This window comes from Taeniopygia guttata, chromosome Z (assembly GCF_048771995.1).
Source record: "Taeniopygia guttata chromosome Z, bTaeGut7.mat, whole genome shotgun sequence".
Taxonomy (NCBI): Eukaryota; Metazoa; Chordata; class Aves; order Passeriformes; family Estrildidae; genus Taeniopygia; species Taeniopygia guttata.
The window spans coordinates 49,321,877-49,339,972 of record NC_133063.1 but is presented as its reverse complement, the minus strand read 5'-3'; the positions used below and the strand labels follow the sequence as shown (position 1 = coordinate 49,339,972).

Here is an 18,096-nt window from a genome sequence, read left to right as displayed (position 1 = left end):
ATTATTGTTCTGAGATTAAATCTCTCTTCCATCAAGTTGAAAGATAGCATGCTGACAAAATATCCAAATAAATGAGGTATGTAAAATTGCAATATAGGAGTTTGTGGTTTCTGTTTTGTGTGGAACTAACAGCAGCCTGAAAAAAGTGTGCTGCCACAGCAGTCTACTTGTCAGGTGCTTTTTTCATTCACTGCAGATACTTCTAGAGGAACCTTGATTTTAGCAATGGTGTTTTTTGGAACTTGTTTGATTGTGGATTTGTTCTTGTGGTAAGGTAAGATGAATTTGTGCTTCAAATGTGCAATTGAAAATTCTTCTAGCAAAATCGACCTATGCTACAGATATCTGTGGGAGGCAAATACCTCCTTTTTTCCTTTCTACCTTTTTCTTTCCCCTCCAGGTGGATGATGGGAGGCTGACAGCAGACCTGGCAATGGGCTGTGCTGTAACTAGCATAGCCCTGTGTAATCTTTTGCTCCCCAGAACCCACCAGGGTATTGTTCAAGTTCTCAGTGCAACACCATGGACTATGCAAGACCAAGAGGTGTCTGGGGTGCACAGGCATTGTAGCTCTGGAGTAGAATCAAAGGATTTAAGTGCACGAGGCAATTAATGGGACATAACACCCTGTATCCCAGTAAATTAATGTGAGCAAGCTTTGAAAAAACCTGCGATATTTATCTGGATGTTTTCTGATCATCCATGTACCTGTGTCTGTGTGTGATCCTGCATGGCTGTCAGGCATCTATTCCCACTGTCTTCCTTTAGTGCTGTTGATACATCCAGGCAGCCTGCGGGTCTCTGTTGGAAGTGGTTTCCTGATCCCAGCTCTATGACTACCTGAAGCTTTTGTTCCTGCAAGTTAATTGTAAATACGCTGAGTGGAACAGCAATGCAGTTCCAGAGCAGCCAATTACATTCTTGTCTGTAACTACTTTGGTGCTGAGTCTATCTTACATGCTTAGCTCATGGTTGGATTTCTTGACATGAATGGGTGTCACATGAATAAAGATTTAATTTCCTGGGTGTTGGATTGTGGTTGAATTCAATTGTCATATCCTGACAGTCCTCTCCCCTTCTCTCTGGAGTTGAGAAGTCTATGAAAATGGGATTAGACAAGGCTGTCTGGCACAACTTTCTCTTGGGGATGGTATAAAACTTTGAATAAAGGCACTTGAATAAATTGCTTGGAAGTGCCTGTTTAGAGCTTCTGGCACAGATTAATTCCTCTGGACAAACTCTGGCAGAAGTTCTGTTTCTCTGCTGATAAATTGGTTTCAACTGTTTAGGGAAAAGGAAGCAGTGACAGTATAATTGTAGATTAATTCAGGCTAGAAGTAGGATCAGGAGTCTGCTGCTCAAAGCAGGATCACTTTCGCCATGAATGTATTTATAGACTCCTTTTGCTTAACATCCTTTGCACCCATTTTCTTTCACCTTCTTTATCTTCATGTGCATGCATATTTGGCAGTGTCAGCCCCAGATGAGGGCCCCCCTTGCTAAATAAGATAAAGAACGAATGGTGACTGAATTACTCGCACAAAAACTTGTTGCAAAACTAATATGCAACAAGTCAGTAATCTCACCTGCCTGCTTATGACTATATCTATATAAACTGCAAAATGTTTCTTTTGTCTGAAGAGTATGTTGAGATTAATTAAGTATTCAAATTCTCCAGTTTCCAGAAAGGATGAGACTAAAATGCACCTACACAGTTGGTCTTGTTATTATCAACTTGTTTGACAAATGTGGTGTAAAATCCAGGGAACAGTATCAAACGTATTAGGTAGATTGTCCTTAAGCTTTTTTTGGTGCAGAGAAAAGGTCATCTTTTGTCAGCACTTGGCAGTCTTCCATTTTAGCTCAAATACAATTTGAAGGGTAATGCTGGAGGTGTTTCAGGCTTTGTTTCTTTAATTGTCATTCCTGTTTGCTTTTTTTGTTGTCTGTCTTCTCTACAGCACAATTTTGAGCCAACTGGGTGTTTCAGCACATGGCAGAAGTATAGTTAGTGTAACTGTATGGATTCGTGTAGATTTTAAATCAGTTGGCAGATTCAGGAGGAGCAAAGTGTCTGAAGTTGCATGGAAGTCAATATAGTATGCTTGTTTGCGTATTTGTGTAGTCTGTGATTCTTGACTGCTGTGGCCATTTGACTCACTTAGTGAACTAGTCGATATAGCCCAACTAACCCAACTGCTGTGTATATAGAAATGTAATTAATGGAAGGCTTATACGAATGTATCTTTGCTGAGAGAAAATAACATGCTTTTTCATAGCTTCTATTTGCGTTGCTCAAGAGCATTTAACTTCTTGCTTCTTACTTAACTTCTACAAATATCATTTGTGTCTTACAGCTTGCCTTGAAGGGATCTAACTATGCTGGTTTGCTGGAGCGGCATCGCATTCATACAAAAAACGTGGAGCATGTTGTGGACAGCTTACGGTAAGAATGTATGGATGTTGAGGATTTCAGGCATAGTGCAAATATCATGGATCGTGTGAAACAAAAGGAAGCCTCGTGTTACAAATGCTAATAAATGGGAGTACTGAAAATAAAGGGATGCAGATGAACAGTCATTCCTGGAAGAACTGCCATGTGAATGGGCTTAGTTTAGTTGACTAACATGTTCTAATGTTATCATCTTGAAAATAAACAAGAAAGTGGTAGAGGATTTGTGTGTCAAGTATTTTTAAGCCAAATATGACTGTAATTATTCCTTAGTTGCATGACAGCTTTGTGGAAGGCTGTGACAAGAAACAATACAGAATGGAATTCAGACTTTTTCTGAACTTTACAGGAACGAAAGGATAGAAGTTCGTCTTGTTAAGCGTCGAGAGTATAATGAAGAGACAGTTCGGTGGGCAGATGCTGTTATATCAGCAGGAGGTATGACTTTATGGAAGGAAAGTATTTGTTTCAGTATGTTTTCATGGGTCTGTTTCTCAAAAATACTTGGCAGTGTTTGAAGCAGCTGGAAATAATGCACATTCTGAAAACAAATTGCTAATCTAATTTTCAGACAATCTGACAAAAAGCAGTGGTTATGACTATCTTGTCTACCTCTACTATCTAAAATTGTAGCCTATGGAAGTGAATCCCAATGCATGGCCACTCAAAAAGTTTTTCATGTGTGAAACAATATAAACTGTGGAGTTTACTATAGTTTTCAACTAAAGAGGATAAAATTCTTGATGTCATGTAATTTTATGTAGCCCTAAAACTTACTCATTGTTTTTTTGGGATGTGAGGTGTAGAGTAACATACTACCTCATGGTCCCCTTGCTCAAACTGTCTTTCTTGCTTTCACACTTAATCCAGTGACTGGCGTATCAAGTTGGATGGTACAGGTAAAAAGTCTGCAGCTTCTGAGCATCTTGTGCCACTGATCAGTGTTTTCCAGATGAACCAACAGAGCAATTAACCTGATTGTTTATCTTTAATATTGGATTGCAGCAGTTCATTCAGTGTTATTTTTGGGATATGCTGCAAATACAGCATTGTGTGGCTGGGCTCTGACATGGTGTTCACTCATCTGTGGCAAATAGGCTTGACCACAGCTTTCTCTCTTCCTGCTAGTCCAGTTTGCCCTTAGGCAATCCCGTGAAGATCACCATGATCACCATGAAGAATGGGTAGAAGGTTTATTCCTGGAGCATCCTGTCATACTCTTGTGGATTTCAAAGAATTTCCCCAAAGTGCCAGTTTGTCTTTGGCAAAATTTTTGGCAAAATGGTTAAGGCAAGCAGCTGGGAAGTAATTAATCATCTGAGGTTTTCAGAGCTTTATGTTTTTGTGCTGTTCAGAGCTTATGTCTTCTTGCAAAGACAGAACGAGGTTATAGGGTTTTTTCTGTCTAACAGACAGGAAAAAAATACCAATATCTGGGGGAACAAGTACATTTAGAGACTGGTACTTCTGAGCTTTCTACTTACCCAAGACTTCTTTTTCAAGTGTGCCTATTTGGGGCCAAATAAGACCTTTAAATTGCCTTTTAGGAGGACAACTGGGGTGAAGCTAAGGTCATTGTTTTTATGTGACTCACAGTAACATTTGGTTTTGTTTCATGTCTCTTGTGGCTTTGTTTAGCAATACTTTCTAAATTTACTTTTGCTGAAAAATTTCTCTTGCCTGCTGATAAATGTACAGAAATTCCCATAAATCTCTTTTAAAGCTTGCTTCTGCCACGTTCAATTGCCTGGGCATGTATAGCTGTGAGATAAGTTGTACTTTTTCCACTTGTGTTTGCCATCTCAAATTCAGTTTGTCACTACTCTTATTGGATAAGGTGTCAGTAGTTTTGTCCCACTGTATTTTTGTCCAGCTTGCCTTATTTGTTGTTCATACAAATGCACATAATACTAATGCTGGAGTACATTCTGTTTGGGGTACTAGAATGTGAAGTGAAACTAACTTTTGATCTGTTTTCTTTGTAGGTGATGGTACAATGTTGTTAGCGGCCAGTAAGGTCTTTGATAAATTTAAACCAGTCATTGGAATAAATACTGATCCTGAAAGGTAAAAATGTATTTGGTAAAGCAATGCTTTATTTAATATTAGGCCCACTATCCATCTGTTTTCATGGTACATGAGGCATACCTGTAGCATTTGGCAGCATAAATGTCTGTTTTAGTGGGTTGTGAGGTACCAAGGGAATCTCTTGTTTTTTTAGAGAAGTTTGCACAGGAGTTATCCTGTCTCATATGAGAGTAGTACTGGACAATCATGCCTTTGTTACAGTGGCACAGATGATCTCACACACCAGTGTAGTGGCCCTTGTAGCTAGTTAACTTGTATTACTAACTAGAAGTTTGAGGCTAGAGATAGCAGTACAGAACTTAGGAAGAAGGGCTTGGTAAAAGCAGCTAAGTGTGGTGCCCGAGCACACTAAACCTTAATTTTTTGTGAAGAAGGTGGATCCAGTAGAGCCTCAGATGAAGAAGTTTTCTGTTGTTAATGTAAACCCATGAGAACTCAGAAAACTCCTGAACCAATTGTTGGCACTTAGCTGTCCCAGTATAAATTCTGCACAAGCTGCACCCACCTGCCCACAGTAATCTTACAGCTCAGTAGATGCAATGTGTTAGTATTGCTTGGTTGGTATAACCTTCAAATGGATGGCAAGTGACACTCAGAATTCACCAAGGCTCTGCCTGCTGAGAAGTCCAGATTTAGATTTCTGTTTGTGATATTTCTGCTTTTTTTCATATTGACAGTTAATTTATTCTTAGTACATAAAGTAGTGGTCAAAAAGTTTAATTCCTTTCATATCTTCTCTTCTAAAACTTTTCAGATGCTCTGAGTAGCTGTTCTACATTGTCAAGCCTGACTAGTAGGGTTCAAATAACAAGTGCCTTTGGATTCTCACATATTACTCATGAAAGGGAGCAGTGTTTAGTCTTCTAGTTCTGAGAAGAGATTCTTTTGATCTTATTTATGTTGCTTAGCTGTTACTAACTTGTGTGTAAGTGGAGAAAGTTTTTTCCCCTCACCTGCCAGGTTTATTAAGCTTAAATTGCTTGCCTAGAATGGTGACAGGAGCTATATTAGTGGTTACACACTCCTGCAGGATTATTAGCTGAACAGACAGTTTTTAGGGAAAATGTGGGAGAAATAGCCTGTTTCAGACACACAGACTACAGGAGCTGAGAGGAGTATGTTGTTACTGATGTGGTACTGTGGAAGAATAGTAGAGATTCCTAAAGGCCTAAGAAGTGTAGCTTTGCTAGGTGTAACACATAGGGAGATTTGTTTTGTTTTCCAAAGGTACCAAATCTGAACAGTAATACTGTGATTTTCATTGTAATTTTTTGCTACCAGATCAGAAGGTCACCTGTGCTTGCCTGTGAGATACACACACTCATTTCCTGAAGCACTACAGAAGCTTTATCGTGGTGAGTTCAGGTAGGATTCACTGATCTTTGGTTTCCAAAAACATAGAGGGATTGGGAAGCCCCTAATCATGTGCAATTCCTAAGAAGCAGCTGAAGCTTAGTAAAATCTTAATGGCTCAAGTTTTGAATTCTGTGTAGATGTTTATAATGTTGAAAAATGAATTTTTTGGTGAAGAGTGAGACAGGAGTGCAAATGATAAAACTGACTGCGGGTTCCAGAAAAAAGACTTGTGGGATGACCTGCACTAATGGATTTTCACTTTTGACTTAGGAAATTCATAAACGAGGAGCTGCATTCTTATAAGGGATATATTTGTTTATGTATTTTAGGACTGTCCTTGTTTAGAGCAAATTTTGGAGGAAACTTTTGAAGTGAAAGCACTCTAGAAAGCAAACTCAAGCTGCCCGTCCCCCAGCTGGTTCAGGAGGAAAATTCTCTTTCAAGAAAAGTGGAAAAAACTGTTTATTTAACAAGCAAAGTACTCAGAAACATTAAGAAAGTGAACACTGTTAGACAATGGAACCTCTCACTGCTCTGAAGAGATGGCAGATTCAGAGAGAGTCCTTGTCATGGGCTGTAGCTGGGCTGGCTCAGTCCCTCACCCGTCCCTCCTGGGCTGGAATGCCATGTCCTGGCCCACGTGGGCCACAGGCTGAGCTCCCGGTGCTCTTCTGGGTTTTCAGTCCAGAGCAGGGCTGAGCAGTTCCAAGAAAAAGGAGAATCACAGTCTGGGGAACTTCTCTGTCCCAGCCAGCTAAAAACGAACTGAAAGCAAAGGAGAGCTCTGTCCCACTGTCTGTCTGTGCTGCAGACACTGCGATCTGTGAGCAGGAGTGCAGGGAAGCGAGTGCAGTCTGTGCAGACAAACTGGACACTTCTTATCTCCCCTTCACTCTTGGAACCTGTCTTAGAGGTGCAGAACTTAATATCCACCATAAACAGAACAGACAACTGGGGATACATGCATCATAAAGTCACCCTAGGACAAGGACTCAACACTGTTTTACAGTGATGGCTATAAGAATAGAAGCTAATGAAACACGTACAGCTAGGAAATGGTCAGTGTGTTGCATTTGGGGCTTTGGTGGTTGAAATAAAGTGGCTTAAATTTTGCTGACTAATTCGTGTAAGGCAAACATTTCTTCATGCTGAATATAACTTGATGTTTTCAGTACTAGATATTCTTAAAACAGAATAATCTCACTTGATTTTAAAAGGAACAAGCTGAATTTTAAAGGACAGACTATAGAAGAGTTTTTAATAACTACTTAAGAGACACTGTTCTGTAACATAATAAATTTACAGAATATTTTTGTGATGACAAACTATCAAACAGAAACCAGTCACTCATGAAAATATATAGCAATTGATTTTTGTTTATACTTCCAGCATATTAAATTTTTAACTTGGAAGTGTAACTGTATTTGTGCCATAGAATAGTTCTGAAATTAAATTAATACAGTTGCCAGGATCATAACTGTAGGAGTTTCAATATTTATTGCTAAAGGAATAGGTATTTTCTACTCACATATTCTAGGATTTAGAAAACAGAAGCTTTTTAGTCTCCATCATTCTTGCTAAAGTAAAACTCGTCATGCTTATTCAGATAACCTCCCTTGACATTTGGCGAGTTTGATGTTTAGTTGGAAACAAAGCTATATGTTTGTTCCTGCTCATTATGGAGCTGAAACCTCACCAGAGCGAAACAGAAAGGATTTCTTTAATAATTTTGCTGGAATAATAGGAACTTTATTCCTAAGCAAGGACATGAGCAGGTGTTTCATTTGAGAGTTCTTAGATTTGTTTGGCCCTAAGCAAACTTACTGAGTCCTTGGGTAACTGCATCCTTGTCTGGAAGGACTTCTGGTATTTTGGAGTTGTAGTGGATGGTACGTTGCCAGAAACTGGACAAGGGCAATAGGCTTTTCCCCCTTATTCCTGACTTATCAGTTAGTGCAACAATCTGTATTAACATGGACCTTGTAATCCATGAGACAACCAGCATTATTGATTTATAAAGGACAAACTATATCAGACTAGGTGCGTTTTTTTATCTTGGTGGTCAGTACTGTAGCAGGTATTAATAGGGGTTCAGTCCCATTGTCTTAATTTTGTGGCGGATATGACATGTTCTAGCCATGAGCATTGTAAGGAGGCTAGTATAGTGATACTCACTGCATGCTTTCTGCATGACTACCTAAAATCATACTTGGAATTTACAGGCAGATAGGATGTGTAAATAAGGCTCTATAAAGATGACTAGGGGAAAAACTAGCAAAGTAGTCATATAAAGCATAAGTCTCTTGTAATTTTAGGAAAAAAGTCAACAGTATGAACAGGGAAAAGATGTGCTCATAACACTGTCTTGTGATTTGCTTTCTTAGTCAAAACTATTGCTATTTTGTTTTATGAAATATCTTAGGTTGTAAGAGGAAAACGAATTTATATCTCTAGGAAAAATTCAAAAATCAGAATGTTGTAACATGGCTTTTATAGCCTTCTCTCGCTTCAAAGGAATTCCTCTTAAGCACCCTAAATTCCTAGGTCAGGAGAGGTTAAAATGAGAGTATACTTGGGCCCTTATGTATAAAGGGATGCATAGAGCTGCTTTTCTGGACATGTCAAATACAGACAAATGATGTCGAAAATAACAGCATGTGTTTCTGTAGAAATTCTTGAGACTTCTTTATTCTTAAAAGCATTGTATCAGTCATTCATTCACATATTAAAATCACATGCCTCAAAAGGAGAGTTTATTACATACAATTTTTGTTGGCTACTTTTGGCCAGTGTCTTCTTATTTTACAAATGCAAAAAATACTAGGTGGCAAGTTGGTAAATATAAAGATCTATGATTAAGTATTATTATCTTCTTAAATTTAGCAGTTATAGTGGAAGCTATAAAACTTGAATATATTTAGCTACTAATCTTAAGATGTTCTGCTTTGAGAGTGGAGGCTGTCAGATCCTATCTAAAATTTTGTAATGAATATTTCATACTGACTTTTTTTGCCTCTCTTAGGTGGCAGTGGCGGCAGAGAATCCGACTGTATCTTGAAGGAACTGGGATTAACACAACCCCAGTGGATTTACATGAACAGCAGCTAAGCCAAGAGCAGCACAGCCGGGCTCACATAAATGAAAGATTCCAGGATCAAAGTAGGTTAAAATCTGACAATAATATAATCACTTTGCTATGATAACTTGGAATAGAAGATAAGAATATGTAAAAGTTTTAGTGTTTGAAATACCTGCTATAAAATACTGTAGAGTTACTGTGACTACTTGAGCGTGTGTTTGTGTATGCATGCTAACTTTTAAGTTAGGTTAATTGAGAGCTGTACAAGCTAGTCTTGGACTACCAGCAAGCAAATAGGGTATTAGATGTGAAAGTCTGTAGATATTCTTAAAACACCTTCAAGTCTTTTCTTTATGATGGGTTGAAAGATGCATGGTTCTGTGCCTAACCTGTGACCAGTACTGCATTTGCTCACTAAGAAGTCCTTATCAACATGAACAATTCGTTAGTCCCCTTTAATTATCTTGTGGTATGAAGTCTGATTCTCTGAACTTCATCAGAAATGTCTGTTTAGTCACTGCCAGTGAATTTAACTTGGCTGGAAGAGTGACTGACAGAAGATTTCATTCTGCCTAGTTGCCTGTAACTTTTCAGGGAAAAGTGTCTGAACTTAAGCGTCATTGCTGACCTTGGTTTAAACATTCATTGTCTCCAGTGAAGGACAGTGACTAGCCACAGAGTAAATCAGAGAAAAAATGAGTCTGAAGAACATGGGGCATTCAGTTTAGAAAACAAGCCCAGGCAATAGAATCTGTCTTCAGTGATTTGTGAATGGTTGTTGAAAACTTGTGTTTTAAATCCATGATTCAAAACTTATATTTGATATCTGCAGGGTCTGATATTTCTGGCCCACATCTTTTACCAGTGAGAGCACTCAATGAAGTCTTCATTGGGGAATCTCTTTCATCCAGGTATGTTTAATTGTTTGTTGTTACAGCAAGGCACAATTGACTTCATTTCTTTTTATGCCATTGCAATGGACAATCAATGATGAGATTTTACTGTCAAATTTCACTTCTGTTCTATAAATATTTAACAGTTATTGTATTATTGCTGATTACAAAGTGTATTTTCAGAGATGTAAGGGCAGTAATGTTAATTTCTGGTTTTCTGTCTCCTTTCTGGTTATTCTTTTAACTTTTCCTGACTTTTTTTCTTTCCCTTTTATTGATGACTTAAATATCAGTTCTTGAACTGCCTCTTCTCCTGCATCTCTTTTTAAATATCTTTTCATAAGCTTTTAGCATGACCAAGCAGAAATAGCTTCTATCATAACTCCCTTTTCTGTCTTTCTGTCATTAGATGTAAAAAAGGTATCAGCCTGCTTTTGGCAGAAGCCTTGTTATTGACGGAATATAGTTATTTCCTTTGTTTAAGAACTGCGTTTGTATCAAATAATGGTACTGCCTTATGCAGATACATTTTACTGTCGTTTCTGTCCTGAAGGTCAATGCATTTTTGGTAGCCAAACAGTAAGAAGGACACGGGAAAAATGACTGGGGCTGTGGTAAAATACATGATCCTTAGTTAGGATTTCATCAAACTTTTACATGTATTTTATCTGTTTCACTTCATTGTTTACCTTACTAAAATAACCCCAAACAAAAATAACAGGAAAGCCACTTTAGAGGTTAACAACTTGTGTTTGTACAATGCCTGAGACACTGATTGTTGGTGCAAACAGTATAAGTATTCTGCGAGGGCTTTATTTTTTGTCTGGACTTCAGTCTGAGGCTGGCAGAAGTAATTAATTTCAAAGAGATACAAATCTTGCTTTCTACTAAATCAAACCTAATTTTATCAAGATTCTAAAAAATTTCTTTAATGTGCAGTGATAGAGGAGCACAAACCCGTTTTCCAATGCTATGAATGTCAAAAGTACATTGTTCTCTTGGTTCCAGTGTATTTGAGAATAACTGAGGAACACAGTACCTCTAGAAACAAACCTCTAGAAATGAGTATGGTGTTCCTGGGACCTTAGACTTGAAGACTTAAATGTCATAAAGACAAATCTTCTGTTAGTTTCAAATACACAAGTTTGCTATTTATTTAGACAAAATAACTTTAGGAGCTTCTTTTCACATCTTATTCTGCATGTCAGTGATGAAAACGAGTAAATTGAAGAAAAAAAACCCAGAAAACCTATTATACCCAGCTTGCAAAAATTACATTAAACTGAATCAAGCAGTGCACCTGTGTTCTTAATTTACTATCAGTTCTCTAATCTCATCTTTTCAAAACATGCTCTCAGTTACTGAGAGCTGTGTTTCTAGACTGAAATAATAGCTTAGTAAGTTCTGTTTACTAAGAAAAGTGAAACTCAGTCATGCATAAAACAGCAATTGTGGTATTTCTGAGAGGATATCTATTAATCTGAAGTCTGTATCACAGTTTGAATTAGGCCCTATGAATATCAGCAAGTTAAGTTCATAAATATACTGTTGGATATTCTGAAGCTTGTAGACAGAAACTTTGGTCTCTAGGCCTAACACTAGGAATCTCCTGACAGATGAACAGCAACATGCAGAAGATAATTGTACATGAAGACCTAGTACTTTTGAGTTTTAGAAATAATTTGCACTGGAATGAAATGTAAGCCCGTGCTTGTGTAAAGCTATTAATGAAGAATCACTGGATTTTCAATTACTGAAGTGATCAAGAGTTCAGGTTCAATGATGCTATTACTTACTGATGTTGAAATAGTTAGTGTTACTTGACATAATTTAATGAGACGCAATCATAGCATAAACACAAGTTTTGTGCAACAGTTATGCAAGGAAGGTAATTGTTTATAGTTTTATTTGTAAGGCCAGCAAGCCCTGCAGATGAACCACAGAAGCTGTTTTGTACATAAATTTAACATGAGAAGTGACTGCAGAAAACGTGCCTAAAGTTCATGCTACAAATAATTTTAGTCTGTTATGAAAACTGCTATAAAATACTGAATCAGAAGTAGCTGTCAAATGGGAAACATTGTACAAAGCCTGTGAAATTGTGATCCAGATTTGAAAGTAGCTCCTCTAAATTGTTATGTGCCTGATAAGGCTATGTGTTCTGTCTTATTCAGGGAGAACTTTAAGTCCTGCAAACCCAGTTTTAAATTCTCGCTTCATAGGGCCTCCTATTATGAAATATCAGTTGATGATGGTCCTTGGGAGAAACAGAAGAGTTCAGGGCTTAATGTGTGTACTGGAACAGGATCAAAAGCATGGTGAGTACATGTTGCTTCTTTGACAGAAAATACAATTTCAGATAAGCTAGATGAACCTATTTGGCCTATGCATTTTCTCCTTGAGAAAATGAGACTCTGAGACTCTATTGGGCTATGGGTAAGTCAGTCTAATAGGGTCACTGTCAGTATGGCTCAGAGCCGTTCCAGGTGTATGAGATGAGCAGGGCACTCATTACTTGTGGGTATGGAGGGAAGCCTTAGAAGGATGAGGAGCTGTGGCACTGAGATAGAAGTTTGCCTTAGATGTAATTTTGGTGAAAGATGTGGCTTGCCACAGGTCAAGATGAGTGGGTAGGAATGGTGAGGGAAAGAGATTCTCCTGTGACTTGCAGAGAGCATACTGAGGTGATCTATGAATTATTCTTGTTGTCTAAAATTAAAATGCTTAGGTGATGTAGCCCAGTAAACTTAAAAAAATCTAAGCTCTAAGAAGAATGGGAAAACATGTATTTGGAAGCAGTGTTAAGTGTTCTCTGGCACATCTACTGTCCATCCTCCTTTCAAGCCTCTTGTTTCTTTCATATTTAATTGACAGGGGACAATCTCTTTGCCAAAATATTCCCCTTAAAAAAAGATGGCCATATCTACGTAGAACTGTGCTAGCTTAATCAGAGGGATAAATTATGTAAACTTCAGTTTAAATGTGCTGCAGTACTGCATGTAAGTCTAATCAATTTAGTTTTGAGATGTGAGAGATGTGTTTGTGCTTGTAATTTGGAGTTGTACAATAGGCATTGGATTTATGGGATAGGCTAAGATGAACCAAAACAGAGTCTTTTAATGAAATTCAAAAATAAGTATTCATGCTGTAACCATGGTTACTGGGTTTTACGCTTCATTGTAATTCAGAATTTTGTATTGAGGCAGCACAGCTTAGTTCTGGAGTCTGCCAAGGATGAAATTGGCAGACTGCTAGGGAAACTTTCCTAGTGTTCAGTACCTTGGGAAAGTACAGTCTTAATTCAGTGCTGTTCTTATGCATTTCTTTTGCTTGCACTCTGGGCTGAGAAAATCCAGAACCAGGGACCAAGTTCCAGGATTACCCCTCTCTGTTGTGGTAATCAGTATGTGTTCCTGGATTTCTCTAAGGTGAGGCCAAGCTTCAGTGGAGTGATTCCCCCTTAGCCTGTTCTCTAGAATCTTTCCTGGAATTTCAGACTTCCTGTGACTGAGAGACATTTAAATGTCCAGGTGTTTTCTGTAGCTGCCAAAACTTGTTTAAAAGGATATCTTGATAGCATCTGCTCAGGCTTGCAGGTAGGCAGTAAGCATGAGAGAGAGCCTTGGGCACACCCTCAGCAGCTCTGGGGTCAGATAGGGGTGTAGTGGATCTGTACTGCAGTCTGAGGTGTTTTACTGCCATGACAGAAGTGCTGGACTGAGGATTTTAAGCTGTATTGAGACCTGGGCATGTGAAATCTTCACAGTACTGCTGCACTGTGGCTATGGTTAGCACCTACTCTCTTTGGAGTCTGGCTGGAGGAGGGAGACTTTTTTTGGAGTTTTGCCTTAGTTCAGACTGGGGCTATGTTGACTTGTTCATCCAAATGTGTCAAATGCAGAAGTGTCTGATCTGACTTTATTTTCTGTATACACCAGTTCTTGTGAAATTCTAGACCACACCTTAGGGTATAAATAAAGAGGTAAAATATTTGTAAAGAAGTGTTGGGTTCATAAATGAGAACGAAGATAATAAATCAACTAACAAGGGTTGGATAGACAGGGTAAGAACACAATCTCTAGAGCTTCAGTTTTTTAATGCAGACTTAATTCAGCAGTTATTGGGGTTTTAAGGCAGGGGGATTATTGACAAGGAGACTATATCCCAAGTTCTTCTTTCCTGAAGACTTCACTTAATGAATTTTTAAGGTTTACAAGGTAGATGCCAAATCAAGTGTTGATTTAAGACTTTTTAAAAAAATTAACTATTATCAGCTCACATTTAGTATCATTCTTTTTTCTTCTCAAATGTTGAATTTAGTTTTTCATCAGTGTGAAGGGTTTTTTTGTTTTGCTTGTTTTTTTCCTAAGTTGTACTGCTTAGCAAACAAGACTTCTTCTCTGTCTAGGTCGTATAATATTAACAAGGTTGCACATCAAGCTATTGAAGAGATACTTAAGATTGGTGAGTGGACAATGCAACATTACTAGCCAAGTTCTATATAGATACATCTGTCTAACTGGGGCTCTTTCTCTCCGGTCAACAGCAAAAAAGCATGGAAGTTTGAATATGCCATTGAATATGGAACTGGTACAGAAAGGTTAGTGAAAAAGGCAAGATTTTTTTAAAGTATCTTTGGCCAGTTCCTTTTGTTTGTATTCTGTACTACTCACCTTTCAGTGTTTTAGCACTCTTGCAGTAGTAATCTTTATTACAGACATTAATTAGGTACAGTTGGCAAATAATGTGTTACTTGAAATGAAGGCACTTATTTAGACTTATATCTAAATTATCCTCTTCACTAAAATTTCAGTTCTCCTTAAATTTGAAACAGTTAATATTTAATCACCAGGAGACAGCTACTGAGTGTTCATCATGCAGTAGAACTGAAAGGAATCTTCCCTAAAAATAATTTTTTTTTGCATATAAAGACTGTTAAACATCTGTCAAGACTTGATGATCCTTGGAGGAATGTATGTTTCTGAGAGTAACTCATTTTCTCTGGAAAAACTAATGGCTGACTCCTCTGCTTACAGTAACAAATGATTACAATGAGTCTCTGCTCTACAGCCCAGAGGAACCAAAGATGTTTTTCAGTGTTCGAGAGCCTATTGTAAACAGAGTTTTCTCAAGTAGCCGTCAGCGTGGCTTCTCGTCAAAGTAAGTGTTGGCTGCAGTAGCAGACTTACTTCGTTCATTGTATCTGTCGAAGTATGAACAATCCAGGATTTTCCCTTGAAGTGTTTCAACATCCAGTTTGTGCTTTGATGACTTGAGTATTGTTCTTGTAACAGCAGTGTGAAAATGTTTCCTAGTTGTGGTACGGCTTTTTAATGTTTGATTCCTGTGCAATCTGACAGAATAAAAGAATCTCACTGTGCCCAGCTTTGGATATGTGCCATTTTCCTTAGTATGAGACACAGTGACAGACTGAAGTGAATTCAGGAAAGGGCCACTGGGAGGACAAGGGGGCTGGAACAAGTGATTTATAAAGGAAAGACTCAAATAGTACTTTCCTTTAGCCTGGAGGAGACAAGACTAAGGGGAATCCGGTTGCTGTCTTCAGCTACCAAAGGATGGTTACAGAGGAGGCTTGAGCTAAACTCTTTTCAGAGCAGAGTATAATACAACAGTCATGATTTTATAGTGTGTAAGTTTCTGATTTAAAAAAAAATTCACAGTGAGAATAGTCAGGCAGTTGATCAGTTTGTCTCTATAGGTTGTCTTATCACTGTTCTTGGAGATACTCAAAACTTGCCTGGGCAAGGCCTTAAGCAACCTAACCCATCTTTAAAGTAAGGCCTGCTTTGATCAGAAGGTGTGACTAAATGGATTTCCAACCTGAATTATTTGCTAATTCATCATTTTAACTTAGGGCAATTATGCCACTGGGGGTTTAGATTAAATATTAGGAAAATTATCCTCATAGAAAGGATTTTAAAGCAGTGGAATGCGCTGCCCGTGGAAGTGGTGGAATCATCATCCCCGAAGGTTTTAAAAGGCATGTAGGCATGGCACTTAGGGACATAGTGGTGGGCTTGGCAGTGCTTGTTTAATGGTTGAGCTCAATGATCTTACTTGTCTTTTCCAATCTAAATGATTTTATGATATGTGGAGCTTGCCACTATTAAATATAAACACATACAGCCATTAGTTTCATGATCAGAATAACTGAACATACAAATAATAACATATAAACTGCTGAAAGCAATACAGTATTTCAGTTGTAATTAACTCTCAATTCAACCTTTTATATCAAAACAAATGTCTAAAGGAGCTCTGAGCTTTATTCTGAATTCTTTATGCTGTCTTGTCCAGTTCTAAAAGAGATGCATTAAATTTTCTAAGATTAGATTTAAACTTATTAACTTAAATATGTTAAACTGTAATAATAATGTCTTGACAGTAATATGCTGCAATTCTTGAAGTTGTCTAGCAAGCATCCTGACCTTCAGCTTTGTGTTTGTAATTACTTTTCTTCTCTCTGAATGTAACAAAAGATTAATATTGAATTATTTGAACCTCAACATTGCTACTTGAAAATATGTATTTCATATAACATGAAGACCAGATATTAGAATGTTAAATTAGTTGTGAAATTTTCTGTGAAGTTTTAAGTAAATGGGATCATCAGTAGCTTTCTTTGAAAATTACAGCTAAGCTTCAGCTTTCAACACGAAGTGTTATATTACAAGCTGTGTTCAGACTCTGGGAACATTGACTGAGTCCTTCAGTCCTCTTTGGACTCTTTGCCAAGTCCATACAAAGCACTGATAACTTGGTGGGGTTCTAGTGCTTAATACCATGCTAAGTGGAGGTTAAGCATTTACTGACCCAAGCAAAAGAATGTCCCAGAACCAGTTAAGTGCTTGTGTGAAATACTTCAAATTTTTAAGCTGTTTTGTGATAACTTCCTTGTTGGTTTTTGCAGAGTCTGTGTCCGTTCCCGTTGTTGGGATGCTTGTATGGTTGTAGATGGAGGAACATCTTTTGAGTTCAATGATGGGGCAATAGCTTCAATATTGATTGACACAGAGGATTCACTGTGCACTGTTCTTCTGGAAGAATGAAGGACCTTGATGTTTTTTTCTGAAACATTTATGAATCCATAGAGGGAAACCATGGGGATATCACAATGCTGCATTATATTGGAAGTTGGCCTTTTTGGATGCAAGAGCATTTGGAGGAAGCTTGAAATGCTTTTCATTCCTTTGGGTTGGGGAATCATTAGCCTGATATTTAAGCTTTTTTTGCTTCTAGTGTAAATGTCTGAAGTGTTACCTCTAACTTCAATGAAAATTGACATTTTAACCTATAAGGCAAACATGAAAGCTTTGTAAACACAGGTAAATGGGTTCAAGTATTAGGCGAGTAGCATTACATATTCAGATGTACAGTTTTTTAGTAACAGTCTGGGACTGATAAAACTAAATACTTCATACATACACTTTTGTAGAAAAGTTGACTGTCAAACTAGCAATTTGATGCAAGGATATATAGATTTTGGTAAACCATGATGTTGATATAAAAGAAATGAAAATACAAATCTTTTGTATGCTTTTCAAAAATTGTACAACTTTGTAGTTTCATACAACTTGTGGCATTTTTTTTTTTTTGTTCTTCCAGTATTTTTTCTACTTTGTAAACTTACATCAAGAGTGTAAGTCTGGTTTAATACATCTTGAATGAGGTAGCTTTTAGTTTTTCTGTTTGGCCTAGATAGGGACTTGAAACCCAAAGGTTTTCTTGAGCCCTTCATCAAGAACATACAAATTGTAGAAATCATGTTTTAGTAGGATATATTCCTTCACTGAATGGATTAACTTGCAAGCAGATGATCAGAGCACTAGTGTATGTAAGTGGTTATCATTAAGACACATATTTCACCTTGTTAAGTTGAATGTTTGGAATTTCAGGTTTTGACTTTCTTATATTTAAAGAAGAATGAGATATGCTGAGTACTAGGAGTTGGAGCACAAGCTAATACCTATGTCTTCCAGTTTTCCCAGCATGTTTTTACCTTCTCCAGAAAATTTAAATTTGCAATCCTATGCTGAATGCTAGTGATATGTAAATGACAAGAAATTAATTTCACATGTCTCTTCTCATGTTAGGTAATCAAGTTGATAATAGGAAGAAAAAAAAAAGCTCTTATTAAAGGAGAGCAAGTGACCTTTTAAATCTTTCAGAGAAACCGTGAACTGTGACTGCCTTTTGAAATCCATGCT

At 37.6% G+C, this 18,096-nt stretch overlaps 1 protein-coding gene across 2 annotated transcripts in view; it reads left to right on the top strand.

Annotated features, from left to right (window-relative positions):
* The window catches only part of NADK2 (NAD kinase 2, mitochondrial), a 30,215-nt gene extending 13,139 nt beyond the window's left edge, over positions 1–17,076 (top strand). The window contains exons 2-12 of one of the 2 annotated variants that reach the window (XM_030258752.4): positions 2,358–2,446; positions 2,802–2,890; positions 4,438–4,519; positions 5,822–5,905; positions 8,919–9,055; positions 9,808–9,886; positions 12,091–12,186; positions 14,277–14,332; positions 14,415–14,468; positions 14,905–15,028; positions 16,800–17,076. In XM_030258752.4, the coding sequence (XP_030114612.4) occupies positions 2,358–2,446; positions 2,802–2,890; positions 4,438–4,519; positions 5,822–5,905; positions 8,919–9,055; positions 9,808–9,886; positions 12,091–12,186; positions 14,277–14,332; positions 14,415–14,468; positions 14,905–15,028; positions 16,800–16,938 (1,029 nt within the window). In that variant the 3' untranslated portion in view covers positions 16,939–17,076. Of the gene's footprint in view, positions 1–2,357; positions 2,447–2,801; positions 2,891–4,437; positions 4,520–5,821; positions 5,906–8,918; positions 9,056–9,807; positions 9,887–12,042; positions 12,187–14,276; positions 14,333–14,414; positions 14,469–14,904; positions 15,029–16,799 lie in introns of both variants that reach the window. The other variant, XM_030258750.4, reaches the window with a different exon arrangement.
* Positions 17,077–18,096: the final 1,020 nt, after the last annotated feature.